The 17,961-nt window shown below is 32.2% G+C and overlaps 1 protein-coding gene across 18 annotated transcripts in view; it reads right to left on the minus strand.

Annotated features, from left to right (window-relative positions):
- The window catches only part of CCSER1 (coiled-coil serine rich protein 1), a 1,385,530-nt gene that overhangs the window by 810,835 nt on the left and 556,734 nt on the right, over positions 1 to 17,961 (minus strand). For all 18 annotated transcript variants that reach the window (XM_002806658.7, XM_054253144.2, XM_054253146.2 and 15 more), the window contains one exon: positions 9,080 to 9,157. In XM_002806658.7, coding sequence (XP_002806704.3) covers positions 9,080 to 9,157 — 78 coding nt within the window. The remainder of the gene's footprint in view (positions 1 to 9,079; positions 9,158 to 17,961) is intronic.

Raw genomic sequence — 17,961 nt, forward strand, 5'->3', positions numbered from 1 at the left:
TCACAAAACTAAAACTAGACATACCATTTGATCCAGCAATCCCACTGCTAGATATATTCCCAAAACAAAGGAAATTAGCATATTGAAGAGATATCTGCACTCCCATGTTTATTGTAGTACTATTCATAGCACTCAAGATTAACAAGTAATCCAAATGTCTATCAACAAATGAATGGATTAAGAAACTGTGATACATATACACAATGAATACTACTCAGCCATAAAAAAGAATTAGATGCTATCTTTTGGAATGATATGGATGAAGCTGGAGGTCATTATGTTAGGTGAAATATGCCAAGGAAAGTGAGACAAATTTCATGTGTTCTTACCTATTTATAGGAACTAAATATAACAATAATTAAACTCATAAAGATAGAGAGCAAATTAATATACAGTGCTTAGAAAGACCCACTTGCAAGATTAGCCACTAGTTGGTATCTAAGAACTTGACTGACTGGTAACCGGAGTCCTACATGCATATAAAGATGTCCATAAATGATATGATTGGCTCACTGTCCCTAAGTAGCTTGTACAAACAATATTTATACAATATTGTTTTTGTTGAATATCTGATTTCTTCTGGGAGTTTAGAATTTTGGCATACATTAGGCACAGGGCTCCTACATGATAAGCCCTCAGTAAAATCCTTTGGTGCTGTGTTGCTAATGGCCTTTACTGGACAGAAACACCACATACATGTCCTGTGTTTACATTGCTGGAAGAGAAGAGTGTGATCTCTGTTGAATTCTGTGTCTTCTTACAAATGTTTGAATGTAGGGGTAGTCTTAGGGATCATAGACACACTCTGGAACTGCTAAGTCAATAGAAAGATGTGGAGGTGAAGCTGTGTATTTCTGATCTAGTCCTAATTAGCCTGACATGTTTCCTTTTCTCTTCCTGTAGAACATTTACCCTAGGGGAAGCCAGCTACCATATAACAAGTCTAATTATTCAAAACCAGCTTACTGTAAGAAAGCTCAAGCTAGTTCATGGAGAGACTGAGGAAAGAGGTAGACAGAAGTAGAAGCCGAGCAGTGAGAGAGACAGAGAAAGAGAGAAATGCCAATTGGTAACAAGCAGTTCCAGCCCAGCACCAGACATGTGAATAAAGGAATTATCCTGGGAGTCTGTCTCACTTGAGCCTTCAGTTGACCCCACCATTTTCAGCATCAGTCTGACTGCACTCACTTGAAAACCTCACGCAAGAACTGCCCAGATGAGCCCAGTCAACCTACAGAGTCATAAACAACAGTATTAAATTATTATTTCAGGTTGACAGGTTTTGAGATGGTTTATCACATGGAAATATATGAGTGAAACTATCATTTCATATTACATTTATCAAAAATAATTGCTTTAAATGTAGTATAAATAATAGATCCATCTTAAAATGTATTCCCTTTAGAGAACCACATTGATGCCATGTTTATTAAAAAATTTTTTTACATATATTGATTCCTTAAATACATAACAATTGTAGGGTTTTATATTCAAAATTCATCAGCTATACCTCTAAGAATTTATTAATTTTTGCCTGTTTATTTCTTCCCCTATGTATTAATGAATCATATTTCTATACCATAATTATTGATCTATCAGTATCTACCCAAATAATGTTAAGTTTATTTTTGCCTGTGTGCTTTCAGTTATCTGACAGATAAAAAAATATATATATATATTACCAGAAATTAGTATTACTTGTAGGACTGAATATTAGCCCTTGCAAAACCAACATCATCTGCCATTTCACAATTACTGCATCACTACTAACACAATTAAGCCAATCAAATAAGACTTCACTAATCTCTGTATCATGTTACTCATTTATTGGTTAGCTAAAGGGTAAAAATAGAAAAACATTAAAAAATTGAAAAATTCGTATCAGAAATTATCTTTGACTTGTTCTTTTAGGATGTTCTATGTATGATATAAGAAATATATTAACAAATCCTGCTGACCCAACATTCAAACTGTATTCAATATTCAATCAACTCTTATCCCCTCATCTTTTAAAACTCCCGTTTAAGCCATCATAATCTCTCAATTATAGGAGCCTTGACTTCCTTCTTCTGCCATGTCCAGTAATACCTATATCTACACAGAAACCAAAGCATTAATTTAAAAATAGTCTAATTATGTCATTCTTAAAAAAAAAAAAAACACTCCAATGGCTTCTCATCACATGTGAAATAAGACTTTAAATCTTTACCATGGCATACTAGACCCTTTTATGATAAGATTTCTCTATGACCTAAGCTCGTATTACTTACCTCTTCGTTCATTCTACTCTAACCACAATATCATACAATTCATGAAAAGACCAAGTATTATTTTGCTTTTACAGTTGTTGTTCTCAGGTTTCTTTCCATAAAACATGAGTGGCTGCCTCCCTTTCCTCACTATGTTCTCTACTAAAATGTTCCATAATCAGTGGCCATCCTTGGCCATCCTTTTCGAAACACCAACACACTCCAGTACCACTTTCTATCCTTCATATTCTGCTTTACTTTTCATTGTAACATTTATCACCCTACGTTACATTTTATATATTTATTTGCTGGTTGTCTCTTTCTTCTCCCAAGAACCCAAACACCATTAATGCAGGGAATTAGTGTGTGTTGCTTACACTGAAGCACCAATGCCTTAGAAAATTACCAAGAACATGGTAGGTACTTGATAAATTGATTCATCAACAAATCCTTGAATGAGCAGATGGTCTAGTAAAAAATGTGGACTCTTCCAGGGACATATTAAAAAAAGCCATTTCTAATACTAAGAGAGAACATTACATTCAATAAATGAAAAGCAACAATAAAAACTCTCACATACACACACAAAAATAAGTCTATGCAGAATACACAACAGATCATATTGTGAAAGTCATGTCACAATTTGATCTCTGTCTTTTAGTCTCCAAATGTGTTCTTTTACATAATAATATATTTAGACAAAATAAATTGAAACTACTCATTATGTTGATGTTATTGCATATAAACAAATAAAACAGCAGCAGAGCTTTGTTCATGTTGAGTTTTTCCCCAGTATTCCAAAGTGTTCAAATAATGTTCCTTCACTGGAAGGTATGCTTTTAGGAGGTTACCAGGTTATGTTACTGTGGAGGATTGGATAATAAAAGAAAAAGTTGTCATGGTATATGCCTGATAAAAAGATACTATGTATCCTTACTGTTACAGAAACTATTATGCATTTTTTTCCAAGTGGTGTTTCATTATATTTACCAGTTTTCCCTCAAGATAAATTAATTACATTTACTCCTTCTCAAAATTAATGATTTTTATTAACCATTTTTCATAAGAGGAATACGACATATGAGCTCAATGGGAATACATGTTAAACTTGAATCTTCATCAAAGTAAATAATTTATGTTTAAAATATATCTTTCATGCTTGAAAATAAATTAGAAGGGGTTTAGTGGCAATATTTCTGCATTATAGTATTTATAAGATTTTCTTGGTTGAACTTGAAGATCTTGCATCTATAAAAATAATAATCAACACCTACATATGGCTTAATATGTGCTATTGTAGGCACTTTTTATTAACTTGCTTAACCTTATACGAACCTAATGAAGAAGTTGTTGCTATTGTTATTTTATAAATAAGAAATTGTGATACGAAATGACTGGCTCAAGGTCACATAGCTAGAAAGTGGCAGAACTGGGATTTGACCCTCCCAAGAAGTCACCTAATTAGACTACATTGCTTCTAATACTCCCAGTTCTCTTTCCTGCTTTATTAAAAGTGAATATTGTGTTAACAATAGAAATACGTGGATCATTATAGAAACTACAGAATTTTTTTTCTTAAAATAGTATGATCCATCCAGAGTTTAAGATTGATAATTCTATATTTGCTATATTTTTTGCTATACACATTATTTTATACAATAGGGAGCAAACTGTGTGTTACTACACATTATTAATTCCTGAATCCAGACTCTACGGGCAAGTAGAGTTAAGCATCATTTTTTTGCTTAACATACCAGTATTTCATGGTAGAATACATTTAAAAAATAATAATAATAGGGATGAGATCTCCCCATGTTGCTAAGGCTGGGCTCAAATTCCTGAGCTCAGATGAATATCCTGCCTCGGCTTCCCTAACTGCTGACATTAGAGGGGTGAGCCACTGCACCCAGCCTACCAAAAAAAAAAAAAAAAAAAACATTTCAAGACAATTTATTTCTCTATTTCTCTTCCTCCTTTCTATTCCCTGCTTAAGTAAAGTGGCTCTGTGCATATTAATGTTAGGTTCATGTCATGGTAGAAGAATCTTCAGATGCAATTCTATTCCTAAAATAGACATCAAAGAGTTTTTTCTTTTTCTTCTTCTTCTTGTTTTCTTCAGTGCCCTGGCTGATTTAAGGAGAGAAGGAACATCTCTGATAGAAATTTGGGGAGAGTTTCTTTAGAGTAAAGAGTAATAACTAGAAATGAGGAAAAGGATTCAGAGAAACTTGGATTTCCTAGGAAGAAAAGGACCAGGAAAAAGCCAAGTGCCACACTGTCAGTTCCTCCGGAATGTGGCCTTACCTCAGAGAGGGTGGTACCATTGTACTTTCTAGGTACTGTGACACTCAATCTCATTATGTATTCCTGGAATGCAAACATCCCAGGGAAGCAATAGTCAGTGGGCCAAGAAATGCAATGTATTACATTTGTTTTTAAACTTTGACCAAGGACTCGTGACTGGAGGGATTCCTCAATGCCTTTGTGCACTTTTGAAGCACAAAAGTCTTCAGCAGTCTAAAGAACAATACAATCAAATGTTTTTTTCTTTCCTGTGGAATTTATCACAGGACAAATGTAATACAGTACAGTAGGATAAGATAATTTCCTAACATATCTAATTGAAAAATATTCCTTAAATATGAAAAGAGACTAAAATGTAGCCATCATGCTTCATTGAAGTATAAATAAATTTAAAAACTGATTAACATGATCAGCAAAAAGAACATGGCTTGTGATAGAATGTACTTTTATGGAGGGGTCAAGAACAATGAGCCAGCTTTAGCTTCAAGAGTGTTAGTTCCAGGAACGGATTGAGGCTGCTAGTAATTGCATATGTACAAAAAATTTAAAGGGTCGTCCTACTAAAGAAGAGTAAAATGTAGTGGCTTGAAGTCATCTTTGGTGTGGAGCGTGTTACCAAGGCTAACAGAGGGAGATGGAAGGCAGATGAGATGGGAAGTGATTAAATGTTTACAAGAAATCAGGGAGAATGCCAGAGGGAAAAGATAGAAAAAGATAGAATGAACAGATTAAAATTAACAACATCAATTTTGTTCAGGTTTAGTCCTCAGAAAACTATAAAAAACTTAATGGTTAAGTTTTTTTGTGTTTCATTAGAGCGAGGTCTCACTTGAATAATCTTGAACTTTTATGATTCTGTTGTGGATATTTGATAACATATTGTTCCCACTTATGCAAAATTGGTTATCCGTTGGCTCTTATATAATGATATATTGGCATGAGTCAGACCATATGTGTGTATAGTTAATATAATGCTGAATATTCTCTTAAAAAACAACAAAAACTAGAGGCTATACATTTGCCTCTTGTTTCCAAATGTATGCATAACAATAGTTTATAAAGGTAAGATAAGTTGGCAGTTCTTAAAATGAAACTTTTTAGAATCAAGAATCCTAGAAACTCTTCAGTACCAAGAGACTGCCCAAGAAATCTGGCATTTATTATGTGTAGTATATGTGGAAGATTATGAATTATTCACTATCTTCTATGAAGAAATACAGTCAAATGCATTCATCGCTTGGCTTGAATATAGTAGGGATGGTGATGATTGTGGTGACCGGGAGTTCATGTGTCCTGTCTAGATGGAGAAAGCCTTCTCATTTCTTGTAAAATAGTTCTATTTATAAAGAGATGCAAAAAGTGTCTGGATTTTTCAATTGTTTAAAAAAATTGGATGAATTTTTATGAAATGTCCTCAGTTTTGAAAGGCTAGCTACACCATGGCTGGAGTGCAGTGGTGTAATTTGGGCTCATTGCAAACTTTACCTACTGGGTTCAAGCCATTCTCCTGCCTCAGTCTCTCCAGTAGCTAAGACTATAGGTGCACACCATCACGCCCAGCTAATTTTTATATTTTTAGTGGAGATGGCATTTCACCATGTTGGCCAGGCTGGTTTCAAACTCCTGACCTTGTGATCTGCCTGCCTCGGCCTCCCAAAGTTCTGGAATACAGGCATGAGCCACTGCACCTGGCCAGCAATGGTTTTTAAACAGTAAATAAGAGACTAGCATGAACTGAATCATAGTGTGGGGAAATAGAGAAATGATTATGTATGTGGGGCTTAGACTGTCTTTCAGGGCAGATTGTTTTTATTTAATTGAAAGAATGTGCTCCAATACTGAAGTTGAAAAATGCTGCCACATTAGAAAAAAAAAAATAAACATTCGATTGCAAAGAAGACTGAATTGTCATTTTAAATTCACGTATCTCTAAAGTTTAGCCTACCTTGGGATAATCCCTAGGATGCCATCTTGTTATCTTCCATACTTAATTTAATAGATCTTACTATGGTACATCCTTAACAATAGCCAATTTCTCATCTAATATTCAAGAACAAAGGCATGGATATTAGTGGGAAAGTATTAATTTTTTATTAAAATGTTACCATTTGTCTTCATCTTAAATGATGTGGTTGAAATCAACTTAATCTGAATGTCATTCTAAAGGTAATGCTTAAAGAAAAGCATGTACCTTGACAAACATACCAGCCAGAATAAGGTATCTTCCTCCAACTGATCTGAGTGCTTCCAAAACTGACCAAGAAAGTGGAGGAAATACCTTTCTTCTAGTAATCCCATTGTTTCTGAGAAGAAAAAGTCAAGTCAAGTCCCTCAACCAGCCACCAATATTAGAAGAAGTTTTGCGCTTCTAATATTAGGGTGGATTGTGATGCGGTTGGGTGGTGAAATAACTGTATCTTTGAAAAAGTAAGCTAAGAGGTTGAGAGGATTAATCTTATACTAACATGAAAGATCATGTCACATTCCTGGAGGACAGGCAAAGATGACAACCTTTATTTTCCAATTACCTAGCTATTCAAATATCATAATTTTAATCAGTTTTAGACATATAAATTATAATATCAGACTTTTTCAGAATATAGTTACAAGAAAACTTAAATGTTTTCTATGTATTATATAATTTTCAACATATCCTTGAAATTACGATGCACTATTCTGTTAAGATTCTGTTAAGAATAGGTCTATATATTTTGTGTTTAAATTAAATAAGTATTATATTACTCATTTACACAGTGGCAATTTATAAACTAAAAATGAAAGAAGCAAATAAAGTTTTTTTCATAATTTTGAATTTTAAATTTAGATATTTGTAAACTCTAGTGTGATAATTTTATAGGTGATTAAATCTTTTGAAAATATATAGGTAATATTCCTTTCACAAAAGAAGTAAATTGAAAGTCACTATAACTTTGTTGGCCATTGAAAGCCAATATTATATGTTATAAGCACTTGGAAGTTTTAGTTTCTTATAAAATCATTTGCCTTCACTCCCAAACTAGTCACTATAACTTTTTTGGCCATTGAAAGCCAATATTATATGTTATAAGCACTTGGAAGTTTTAGTTTCTTATAAAATCATTTGCATTCACTCCCAAACTATTGCTCTCACAGAACCAGATAGATAAACTAATTAAAATAATTATATTTATATTAGCTTTATGTCAGCAGATTCTAAAATATGTCTAACTTTTTTTAAACCTCTGTTAAAAAATACATTAATTTTCAAAGACTATAATCATTGTCAATATATTAAAAAGAGAAAATGGTTTCTGGTGGTTTTGAGAATTCAATTAAAATCTTGTTAAAAACTATGCTTTTTCAGTAAATTTGTTCCATATACCATAAAATGGTAACATTAAACTTTGTAGCATTCGTATTATTTTCTTATTTATCTGTGTAATAATAAAGGAAATATTTCTCAATAAATAATGTAATAAGAATATTGTTCAGTATTTAACAATTAGTAGGTATAGAAAGGGCCTTCTAACAAATATTTGACTCTTATTAAGCAAAAAAGTATCCATAATTGGAAAACTAAATACTCTCATGGGAATTCATAGCCTTCTATAATTATTATTTCAACATGACAGCAATATTGAGTATATAGAAATCCATGTCAACCACTGTACTAGGAACAAGCAATATAAAATTGAATAAGATACAGTCCTTAAATGAAAAATAAAAAAGTTCTCATAATAATTGTGTGTTAAAATACTACAATCATAAAAGTGATAATATCAAAATGTGCACCTGTCTTTAAACAAAACTATACTGAAATCAGTGAACGTAAGTACATTATCCCAACATTTTATAAAAAAAAGAACATTTTTTCTCATGCTCTTAAGAATTGTTTTTATTTATAATAAGCCTAATAATATCTAAACATCCCTGGCAAAAACATAAAATATTTGATCTACAGGATTTTGCTTAAATAGAAACATATAATTTTAAGTGGCAAAACAAGACTTCATATTTGTCATATACATAGCTTCCCAAACTGAAAAAGAATGCTATCAGTCATATCACATACTTATTCACATATTTACTTGAATATTTATCAAATACAATATGTTTGGTGGAATGATTCCATATTTCAACTCCTGAGTTTGACTCTTATCTTACAAGGACTATGTCATTAATTATTAGTAACCTAAAATTGCTAATGAAAATTTAACCACTAGATGAGTACTGAATGTTTCCTTCTACCCCTATGATTTATATTAATATAAACAAAATATTTAAAACCTCCAATTCACGAGAATCAACCGATTATGATAAAACACCACCATTTACATGTAAGACAAACAATTGTCCCATAAAGTAGTAAATTTTATTTCAAACATTTACCTTTAGTTAGCAATAGAATGACAATAGAACGCAAAGAAAATGATTTTAAGATTTGAAATCAGACCCTTGACGATTAAATAGTTCACCATCTACACATACATTATTTATTAACTATCTTAAAATGTTGATAAATAATGCTTTCTTGTTTGTTTTTTTACCTTGAAAGGCACTGACTCTTCAGTAAGAGGACTAACAGGAAGTGACGTGGTACTGCTTGCTGGACTCATGTCTGCACTCTGCAAGGACAGTGAAATTGAATAAATAAAGATTGTTTTATAGTCACTTTGACAATTCATAATTCAGGAAAAAAGAAATAAATAATTAAAATAAGTAAATAAGTAAAATGTGAACACAGAAAAAATCATATTAAAATAAAGATTTAGTCATATTATATAATAAATCATTTCTTATATAGAAATGATTATCTGGGAAATTAGTCAAATTATCTCTCCCCGGGTACCTTTTAAAGTGCATTTTATCAAATATAATGGCCATTTTTTTGTGTTAGGGTGGTATTTATTATTATTATTGTTTAATTTATAGTTTTACAATTTAAAAAAATTAAACTATACCTGTAATAATTCATTATGTTGCTATTTCAATGTATTTCAGATTGATATTCAAACATGGATTACAGTTTTTCTTCTATTAAGATTTAAATCATTGCAACCATTTTTTTCATTATGTAAACCAATCTGCTATAATACACAATTACAAACTGAAAAAAATATAAAAAATTTTAAATTCCTAAATTCATGGCCCCTGACATTTTACTTTTCTTTTATTCTGCTAAACAAAAATATAATGATAAAATATTTACACAAAAGTAAGAGAATGCCTGTAATGTTGCTGATGGCTGTTTTTCTGGTCTTTTAAGAATATAACCAATTAAAACTTATTTAATGAGAGATTAGCCTAAAAAAGAGATATTGGCTAGAAGTGCATCATTAATTTACTTTTCTAAAAGCAAGGAAAAGATACTAACAATAGGTAGCAACAGAAGTTATTTTATTATATTCTTAATGCAGTCTCCCAGAGGAATTCTCCCACATGCAAATAAAACAAATAAAAGTAAATAAAACATTAAAAAAATATACACCTACATTTTTCAGCTTGGTCTCTAAAGATATGTGCAAACACAGAGAAATTTTCCAATGTGGATTTAAGCCAAAGAATGAATTCACCTCAAGTGAGATAAGGATATAGTGGACAAGTTTGACTCACTTAAGTTTCAACAAAAGAACGTGTTCAAAGAATAGATGCTACAACAGCTACATATTCTTACAGACCTTCTATTCAAAGATTATTTTCAAGTCACGTTTTCAAATGTGCAATATACTGGACACATTTTAAATATCCATTAAGTTGGGACTACTTCTGACTCCCTAGTCCAGAAACCAAGGATAAGAACTACCGACACAGGAACCAAGATATTCAGTATAATGCTAATTTAACACATACCACACCCGTTTTGGAAATTGATATAAGGCAGTGCCTTGAGTAAAAATGTCTAAAGAAGAAAATTATGTAAAAATTGAACAATAATCTACTAAAGGAAGCAGGAAAATACATGCACCAGATAATTGAGGTGAGTTAGTCTCTGACTTTAATTTCAAAATTTATCCGGAGTTGTACATAATTTATTTGATCAAAACCAGGAAATATTATGAATGGCTGACTCTTACTCTCTGATTATATGACATAATAGAGAAACAAGGCTGGTCTTGCTAACTAATTTACCACAGGATGTTAACATATGAAATGAATGAAGCTTATGCTGAAAAACAGAGGAAAAAAAAAGACTCTTGAGGTACTTCTCTTAATGTTGGATTTCTCACAAGAATTTAAGCAAGTGATAGAACATAGTTTGTACATAGTTGAATTATCTGATATTTACCTGTAGTATAAACAGCCTGTATAGCTTATTAAAGTTGTCATGTATGTACCTATGCAACAATCCTGCATGTTCTTTACATGTACCCCAGAATCCAAAATGCAATTATACATATATATATTAAATATATAATATATATTTGGAACTATTGAGAAGGGATGATTTTATTTTGCAACATGAGGAAGACATGAGTTCTAGGGGGCCAGAGGAGGAATGCTATAGTTTGGATGGTTGTCTCCCCAAATCACATGCTGAAATTTGATACCAGTATTAGGGGTGAGACCTAATGGCAGGTGTTTGTGTCATGGGGGTGGATGTATGAATAGATAAATACCCTCCCATGGTGGGGGACATGAATAAATTCTTACTCTGTTGGTTCTTGTAAAAAATAAAAGTAAAAATAAATAAATAACATATTTAGGAGACATAGATGACATTCATTTGTAAAAATTGAAAAGCATGTATCAGTCTTGCCATTGAAGGTTTTAATTTTCATAAGAACATAAATGCAAAGTCAAGGTTCTTTAAATATTGAGGTTTCCCACAATTTTCCATAAATAAATGTATAATTCAAAGGACAGTAAAAAACAGACTCCATATTTTACATTATGTAACACGAATTCTTTAAATGAAATTCTAAGAGAAAACTGTGCTCTAGCTACAATTTTCAAATCCATCTTATAGTGTGACACTTTAATTCTACTGCTCTTAGGAAATCTTGAGATAAATATTTTTAAAAAAGAAATCAATCTCATATGGCAACATCTGATAAACTGCACTTAGTTATCAAGTTGGGAAATACATGGATGAAGTATTTTCACGTTTATCCTATTGCTTTCCCATTCATTTTTCAGTAATCTGTAATTTAGGTATCATTCAATTTGCTTACTCTTTTAGATAAAATACTATTGTAAACCTTATAGAGATAAGTCTTATCCATATTTCGTATTTTAATCCATTTATTCTTTCATTCATTGATAGCAATACTGATATAATTTAATATCTAAATGAAATAATAAGCTATATTTGATGTTTTTAAAAGCTAACAGTTTTTGTTAATAATAGCTTTCTTCATAAAATGTTCTGTTAGATTTATGGTTTCATCCACTTTTGATATATTGCAGAGATTTTACAAGTGATAGGTTCACAACTATGTGAAAGTGAATCCTATGGGAAAATAGAAGAACTATTTTTATTTTAAAATGAAGCAAATCTCTCAACAGAACAAATCTCCTATCTTCTTAATTCTCATGAAACATTTGTTTTGTTTTGTTTTTATATCCATTGGAGACACACTAGACATCCTAGTCATGAAAAGCCGATTTTAACAAGTGTTCTTAATCTGGTTTTCAGGTTCTAAGTCCAATAGATAAACTTTCTTTCAAACACTAGAATAGACAAATAATATGAACCTAACATTTACCTACTATTAAAATGTTATTTTGCTCAAATTGGCCACCTCCCTTTTCTATTTCTGTTTAATGTAAATATGTTCTCTTTCATTTTTCTCCAAATTGGGCTTAAAATTAAGTATGATCTTTAGGTTCAGTGATCCCCAGACACGTATTTACTGAGCATATCAGAGATGTTCTAGTTAATGTCCCTCCTTTTTCTAAATATTGCTCTCTACAATTCTTCCTACTTGTCTAATTTTTAAAAAACACTTTCACATCTTTGTTGCTGCTGTTTTTAGAAGACAATTCCCTTAACAAGTGATTTGATCTCTCATCTCCAGCTGCTCCGTTTCTATATCAACTTTATTGAAATATAACATACCTACAGTATAATGCAGTTTTGGGGTGTAAAACTAGATGCAGTTTGACAAATGTATCCATATATGTAACAACCACCAATATCAAGATACAAAACATTTTCATCACCTCAAAATGTTTCCTCATGTGCCTCTGTATTCAACTATCCCCTATCCCTGCTGCCAGGAAACAACAGTGTGCTTTCTATTACTAGTTTGCTTTGGGCTGCTCTAGAATTTCATATAAATAGAAATGTATAGCATGAACTCTTTGGGGTCTGGCTTCTTTCACTCAGCAAAATGATTCTGAAATTCATTATGTCATATTGGTGCATATTTCAGTAGTCTGTCCTTTCAAAATGTTGTGTAGTATTTCATGGTGGACCGAAATTTGCTTATCCACTCATTTATTGATGGGAGTTGCTTCCTGTTTGGGGCTCTAATGAAAAACCATTCTGAACATTCATGTATATATCTTTTAATGGACGTGTGTTTTAATTTATCTTTAGTAATTACTTAACAATGAAATCTCTGGGTCTTGTGGCAAATTTATATCCTGTATTATGTAAACTTTATAAGAAACTGACAACTGTCTTCCAAAAGGATTGTAATATTTTGCACTTCCACTTTCAGGATATCTTGCAAACAATGGTGTTCCCAGTCTTTTAAAAAAAATTAGGTACTTGGTGGGAGTGCAGTGGTACCTCGTTGTGATTTAAACTTTCTCTTTCATGGATTACTAAGGATGTTAAGTATCATTTCATGTGCCCATTAACCATTAGTATATGTCATTTGCAAAGAGTATTCAAATATTTTGCTCATATTTATCATTGGATTATTGGATACAAATTCTTTGTCATATATGTTTATTATAAATGTATTACCCAGTTTGGGGCTTACCTTTTTATATTCTTAACCATATATTCAAAAGAGCCAAAGTTTTCTGAACTACTTTTTAGCTGGCATTTTATGGTATATGCTTTTGGTGTTTTACCTCATAAATACTGGCCTACCAATCACGTTCTCAAAGATTCTCTTTTATGCTTTCTTCTACTAACCTTTTACTTCAATACATACAGGCAAATGATAGCAGAGTCAGAGATTTATTCATTAAAGATGCTTTTCCAATTTCTTCGTATACAATAAACATTAAATAAGCCTTATACCATACATGTTCTAGAATAAGATTTTCACAGGTTAGTTTGAATTTTAGCAAGCAGCCTCGAATATTTTAGCAATCCTTCTCATTATATGAAATTCTTATATTTACTAATGTCTTCACTATAATTATAATAAATAAAAATATAGATTTATTATTTGTAGATATGTCTAAGGGAGGTTTGAAAGACTTTGCTACAGTACTGAAAATTTTAAAGTAATATTCAAGACTCTCATCAGAGTGGGTTTTTACAGAATTTCCTAGGAAGATGATGAGCAGGAGAGAAGTGAAGTATTTAGTTGGGAAGGACAAGAGAAATACCAAGAGAAGCAATGTTTCTATTATCTCAGGGGCTGATTCTCTTACCACCAGACTCATCTTTGGCCCTGAGAAAAAGAAGGAGCAAACAAACATAAAAAGAGCCATTTTAAATAAAATCCCAAGAGACAGATGGGAAATAACACCCTCTTTAAAATTTTCAATGGAATAAACTGTGATCTAAGTACACAGAGGTATCCTGCAAATGCCATGCCACCTTGTCACATTCAAATCTGCAAGACCATGTTGGCGAAGAGCAGCTATCAACAGGATAAATATAAATGAAAATGACACCATACTAAAGGAAAACAATGGCAGGAGGGGGACTAGAACTTCTTGGCTCCTAGGAGATGGCTCTTTAAAACATGAATAAACAGGGACAATTTATCAGAAACTGAAAAAAGAAGATAAGTGATCCAGTGAAATTTTTAAACCCATGTATCTTTGTACCAAGTTAAAGTTAATTAATAGAAGTCATTGTTGATGAGAAAAAATAAGTATACAAAGTTTATTAACAACAACAAGAAAAAAACTCAAGTGGAAAGTTAGACTTGCAAATCATAAGAGTTGGTCTCACCCCAAAATAAATAATGAGCATGAAAGAAAATATTTTTTGTTATACTAATACCAAGTTTTTTTCTCAATTTAAATTCAAACAAAAAATTTGGGAAATGTTATATCATTTGTTACTATAAACAATTATCTAAATGTTTAGTTTGAAAATGTGATCATCCTCAATGGCCACTGCTTTAGTGTCATTGGGCAAAGTACATAGCTGAGAACTTTGAAACTCAATATTTTGTCACTAAAAAAAGCAGAGACATTGAAGAATAAGAGGCACCATTAATACTGAATCAGAAAATAAAGTTGACATTTTGAGTGTTACATCTTCTCTTAACTGCTAAAATTATACTTATTATTGATAAATACAAATGTGTACTCATTTTAATAGCACTGAAAAACATAGTATTCTCTACTTCATTTTGATATGAAGAAATGAAGAACTCTCCACTGATACACAAACCATTTGTCACTTGGTACTATCAATGTTTTGTGTATACAATTTCCAAGTCAGCCATGTGTATCATAACAACATAACATTTAAAATTTAAATTTACTTTTGAAATATAGTGAACCAATTCATAAATTATGGAGTTAATTTTAATCCATGAAAATGAGATAATTTTTTAACAAGTATTATAAATATTTTATTGTATAAGCCTTATTATGTTTTTTTCCTGATTCTGAGGAAAATGCATTAATTTTATTAAATAAAATATCCTAGCTAACACCCAGTGCCTAGATCTTGGTTTGTTTCTAACAGGGCTCCTAAGAGAAATGGATGACTCCATGTCCAGGATAGTGCAAGAAACGTACAAGATGTACAAGACGATTCTGTTGCATCTTGTTGTATCATGAAGAAAGGGGAATTACTTAAAAAAAAAACAAAAAAACAAAAGAACAGGGGTATACCAAAGAGACAAAGAACCAAGAAATCAACACAAAAGACCTTCCAAATGCCAAAGCTGGAACAATTTGAACAACAACATAAATAACATACTACAGAGTATAACTCAAAGTGTTAAAAAAAATAAGCAAATAAATCAGGAGAAGGGACATTTTTTTCAGAAAAATTTCAAAAAAATGAGCAAATAAATCAAGAGATGAGACAAATTTTTATTCAAAAGAATTCCAAATAATTTATGGAGATACTTCTCTTCAAGAGATGAGATATAAAACCCCATTCCCACCCCCAGGCTCCATTCAATGACTTTCTTCCAAAGTGTAATGTATTAAAAAAAGCAAAATATAATTTCACAGTAGAGAAACCCGGCACGCACTACCCCAGCCTAGTGATCAGGGGTAGAATCATGTAGACAGCATGTACCCTTGATATAATGTGAAGACAGGGATCCTTCACATCTATGGTCTTCCATCCTCAAACCAATGGCCACAGCCTAATCATGAGAAAAATATCAGACAAATCTAAATTGAAGAATGTTCTGCAAAAAACCTAACCAGTGCTTAACAAGAAAAGTGTGAGAAACTTTCACTAAGAAGACATGGTGGCCAACATTAATAAAGAAGTGGTTCTCAGCCTTTTTGGCACCAGGGGCCAGGTTCGTGGAAGACAATTTTTCCATGGATTGGGGTGTGAGAGGACGGTTTCAGGATGATTCAAGTATGTTACAATTACTGTGCACTTTATTTCTATTATTACATTGCAACTTATAATGAAATAATTATACAACTCCCCATAATGTAGAATCAGTAGGAGCTCTGAGCTTGTTTTCCTGTAACTAGATGGTCCCATCTGTGGGGCGGGGGGGGCGATGAGAAACACTGATACATCATCAGGCATTAGAATCTCATAAGGAGCACTCAAAGCAGTTCACAGTAGGGTTAGAGTTCCTAAGGAAATCTAATGCCACAGCTGATCTGACATGTGAAGTAGTTGGTAATGCCAATGATATGGAGCAGCTTTAAGTACAACTGAAGCTTAGCTCACTCGCCCTCCTGTTCACCTCCTGCTGTGCAGCTCAGTTCCAACAGGCCAGGAACCATTACCAGTCCATGGCCAGGAGGCTGGGGACCCTGTAATAAAGTATCCTGAATGTGACCCTGGAATAACAAAAAGTACATTAAGGAAAACTCTGAAAACCCAAATATATTGACCAGTTGAGTTAATAGTAATGTAATAACATTTTTTTTTTCAGAGTCTCGCTCTGTTGACAGGCTGAAATTAAGTGGGGCAATCTTGGCTCACTGCAACCTCTGCCTCCCAAGTTCATGTGATTCTCCTATCTCAGTCTCCTGAGTAGCTGGGATGACAGGCAAGTGCCACCATGCCCAGCTAACTTTTGTATTGGCTAGGATGGTCTTGATCTCTTGGTTTTTAAAGTGGTGAGCAATATACTCTGCTAGGGTTGGATGATAACAATAGGAGAAACACAGTAAGGAGTTTATGGGACTTGTCTGTACTCCATATTTTCTGTAAATATAAAATGATTCCCCAATTAAAAGTGTATTTTAAAAATTATTTATTAGCATATTACCAGGCTATTCATTATTATAATACATAATAGTTATTTACTCATAGCCTCTAAGTTTTTATCAGGGCTTTTAAAACTTTCATAAAAATAATCTTTCACAGATAATTTTATTGAGATGCAAAATCTCTTCTATGAAGGTCTCCCAGAAAAGCTGACGTTAAATTGTTCTGCATACTTTCATTCTCCATATGGGAATGCTGAAGGAAAGCTTCAGCCATATAAAATGATTTATTTGTTTGGGTACTATTAAGGTGCTTGGTAGAACGAGTTTGCATTATTAATATTTACTGAATGCTGTAATTTCATAGTACAGATCCATTAATTATGCCTCCCTGAAAGCATAATTAATGAATCTGTCCAATGGGATTAAAGTTTATTAATAAGGATTTCTTGAAGTGAAACATGATCAATTGGGCTGAAATCTTCTCAGTACATAAAAGGATTTAAGTGTAAGTGAAATATTTTAATGTTTTAAGCCATTGGAGTAAATTCTATAATGACTCTAGACCCAATGAAATTAAATGTTCTCCTTTTAAATGTGTTAACTAATTTGAGGATGTATTCTCATAGTTGTAAAATTATACAGAAAATATATACAGATGTTTTAGTATATTGCTGTTTTAATCATCACTGGGGTTATTACTGATAAAGCACATAAGAAAATTTTGATTTCTATAGTACAAACTGGCCATTTTTCTTAAAAATATCTTTCTCTTTTTAGACATGTTAATTTTCGGGGAAAATTCAGTTGTTTAGTCACTCAGGCATTCAACAGGTATTGAGTACACATTAAACTTCTCTGGTCTTAGATTTTAAGTTTTGCCATGATTGTTGCCATTCGTAAGACTTGGTTAGGCTTGCTGTTG

Source organism: Callithrix jacchus, chromosome 3 (assembly GCF_049354715.1).
Source record: "Callithrix jacchus isolate 240 chromosome 3, calJac240_pri, whole genome shotgun sequence".
Classification (NCBI taxonomy): Eukaryota; Metazoa; Chordata; class Mammalia; order Primates; family Cebidae; genus Callithrix; species Callithrix jacchus.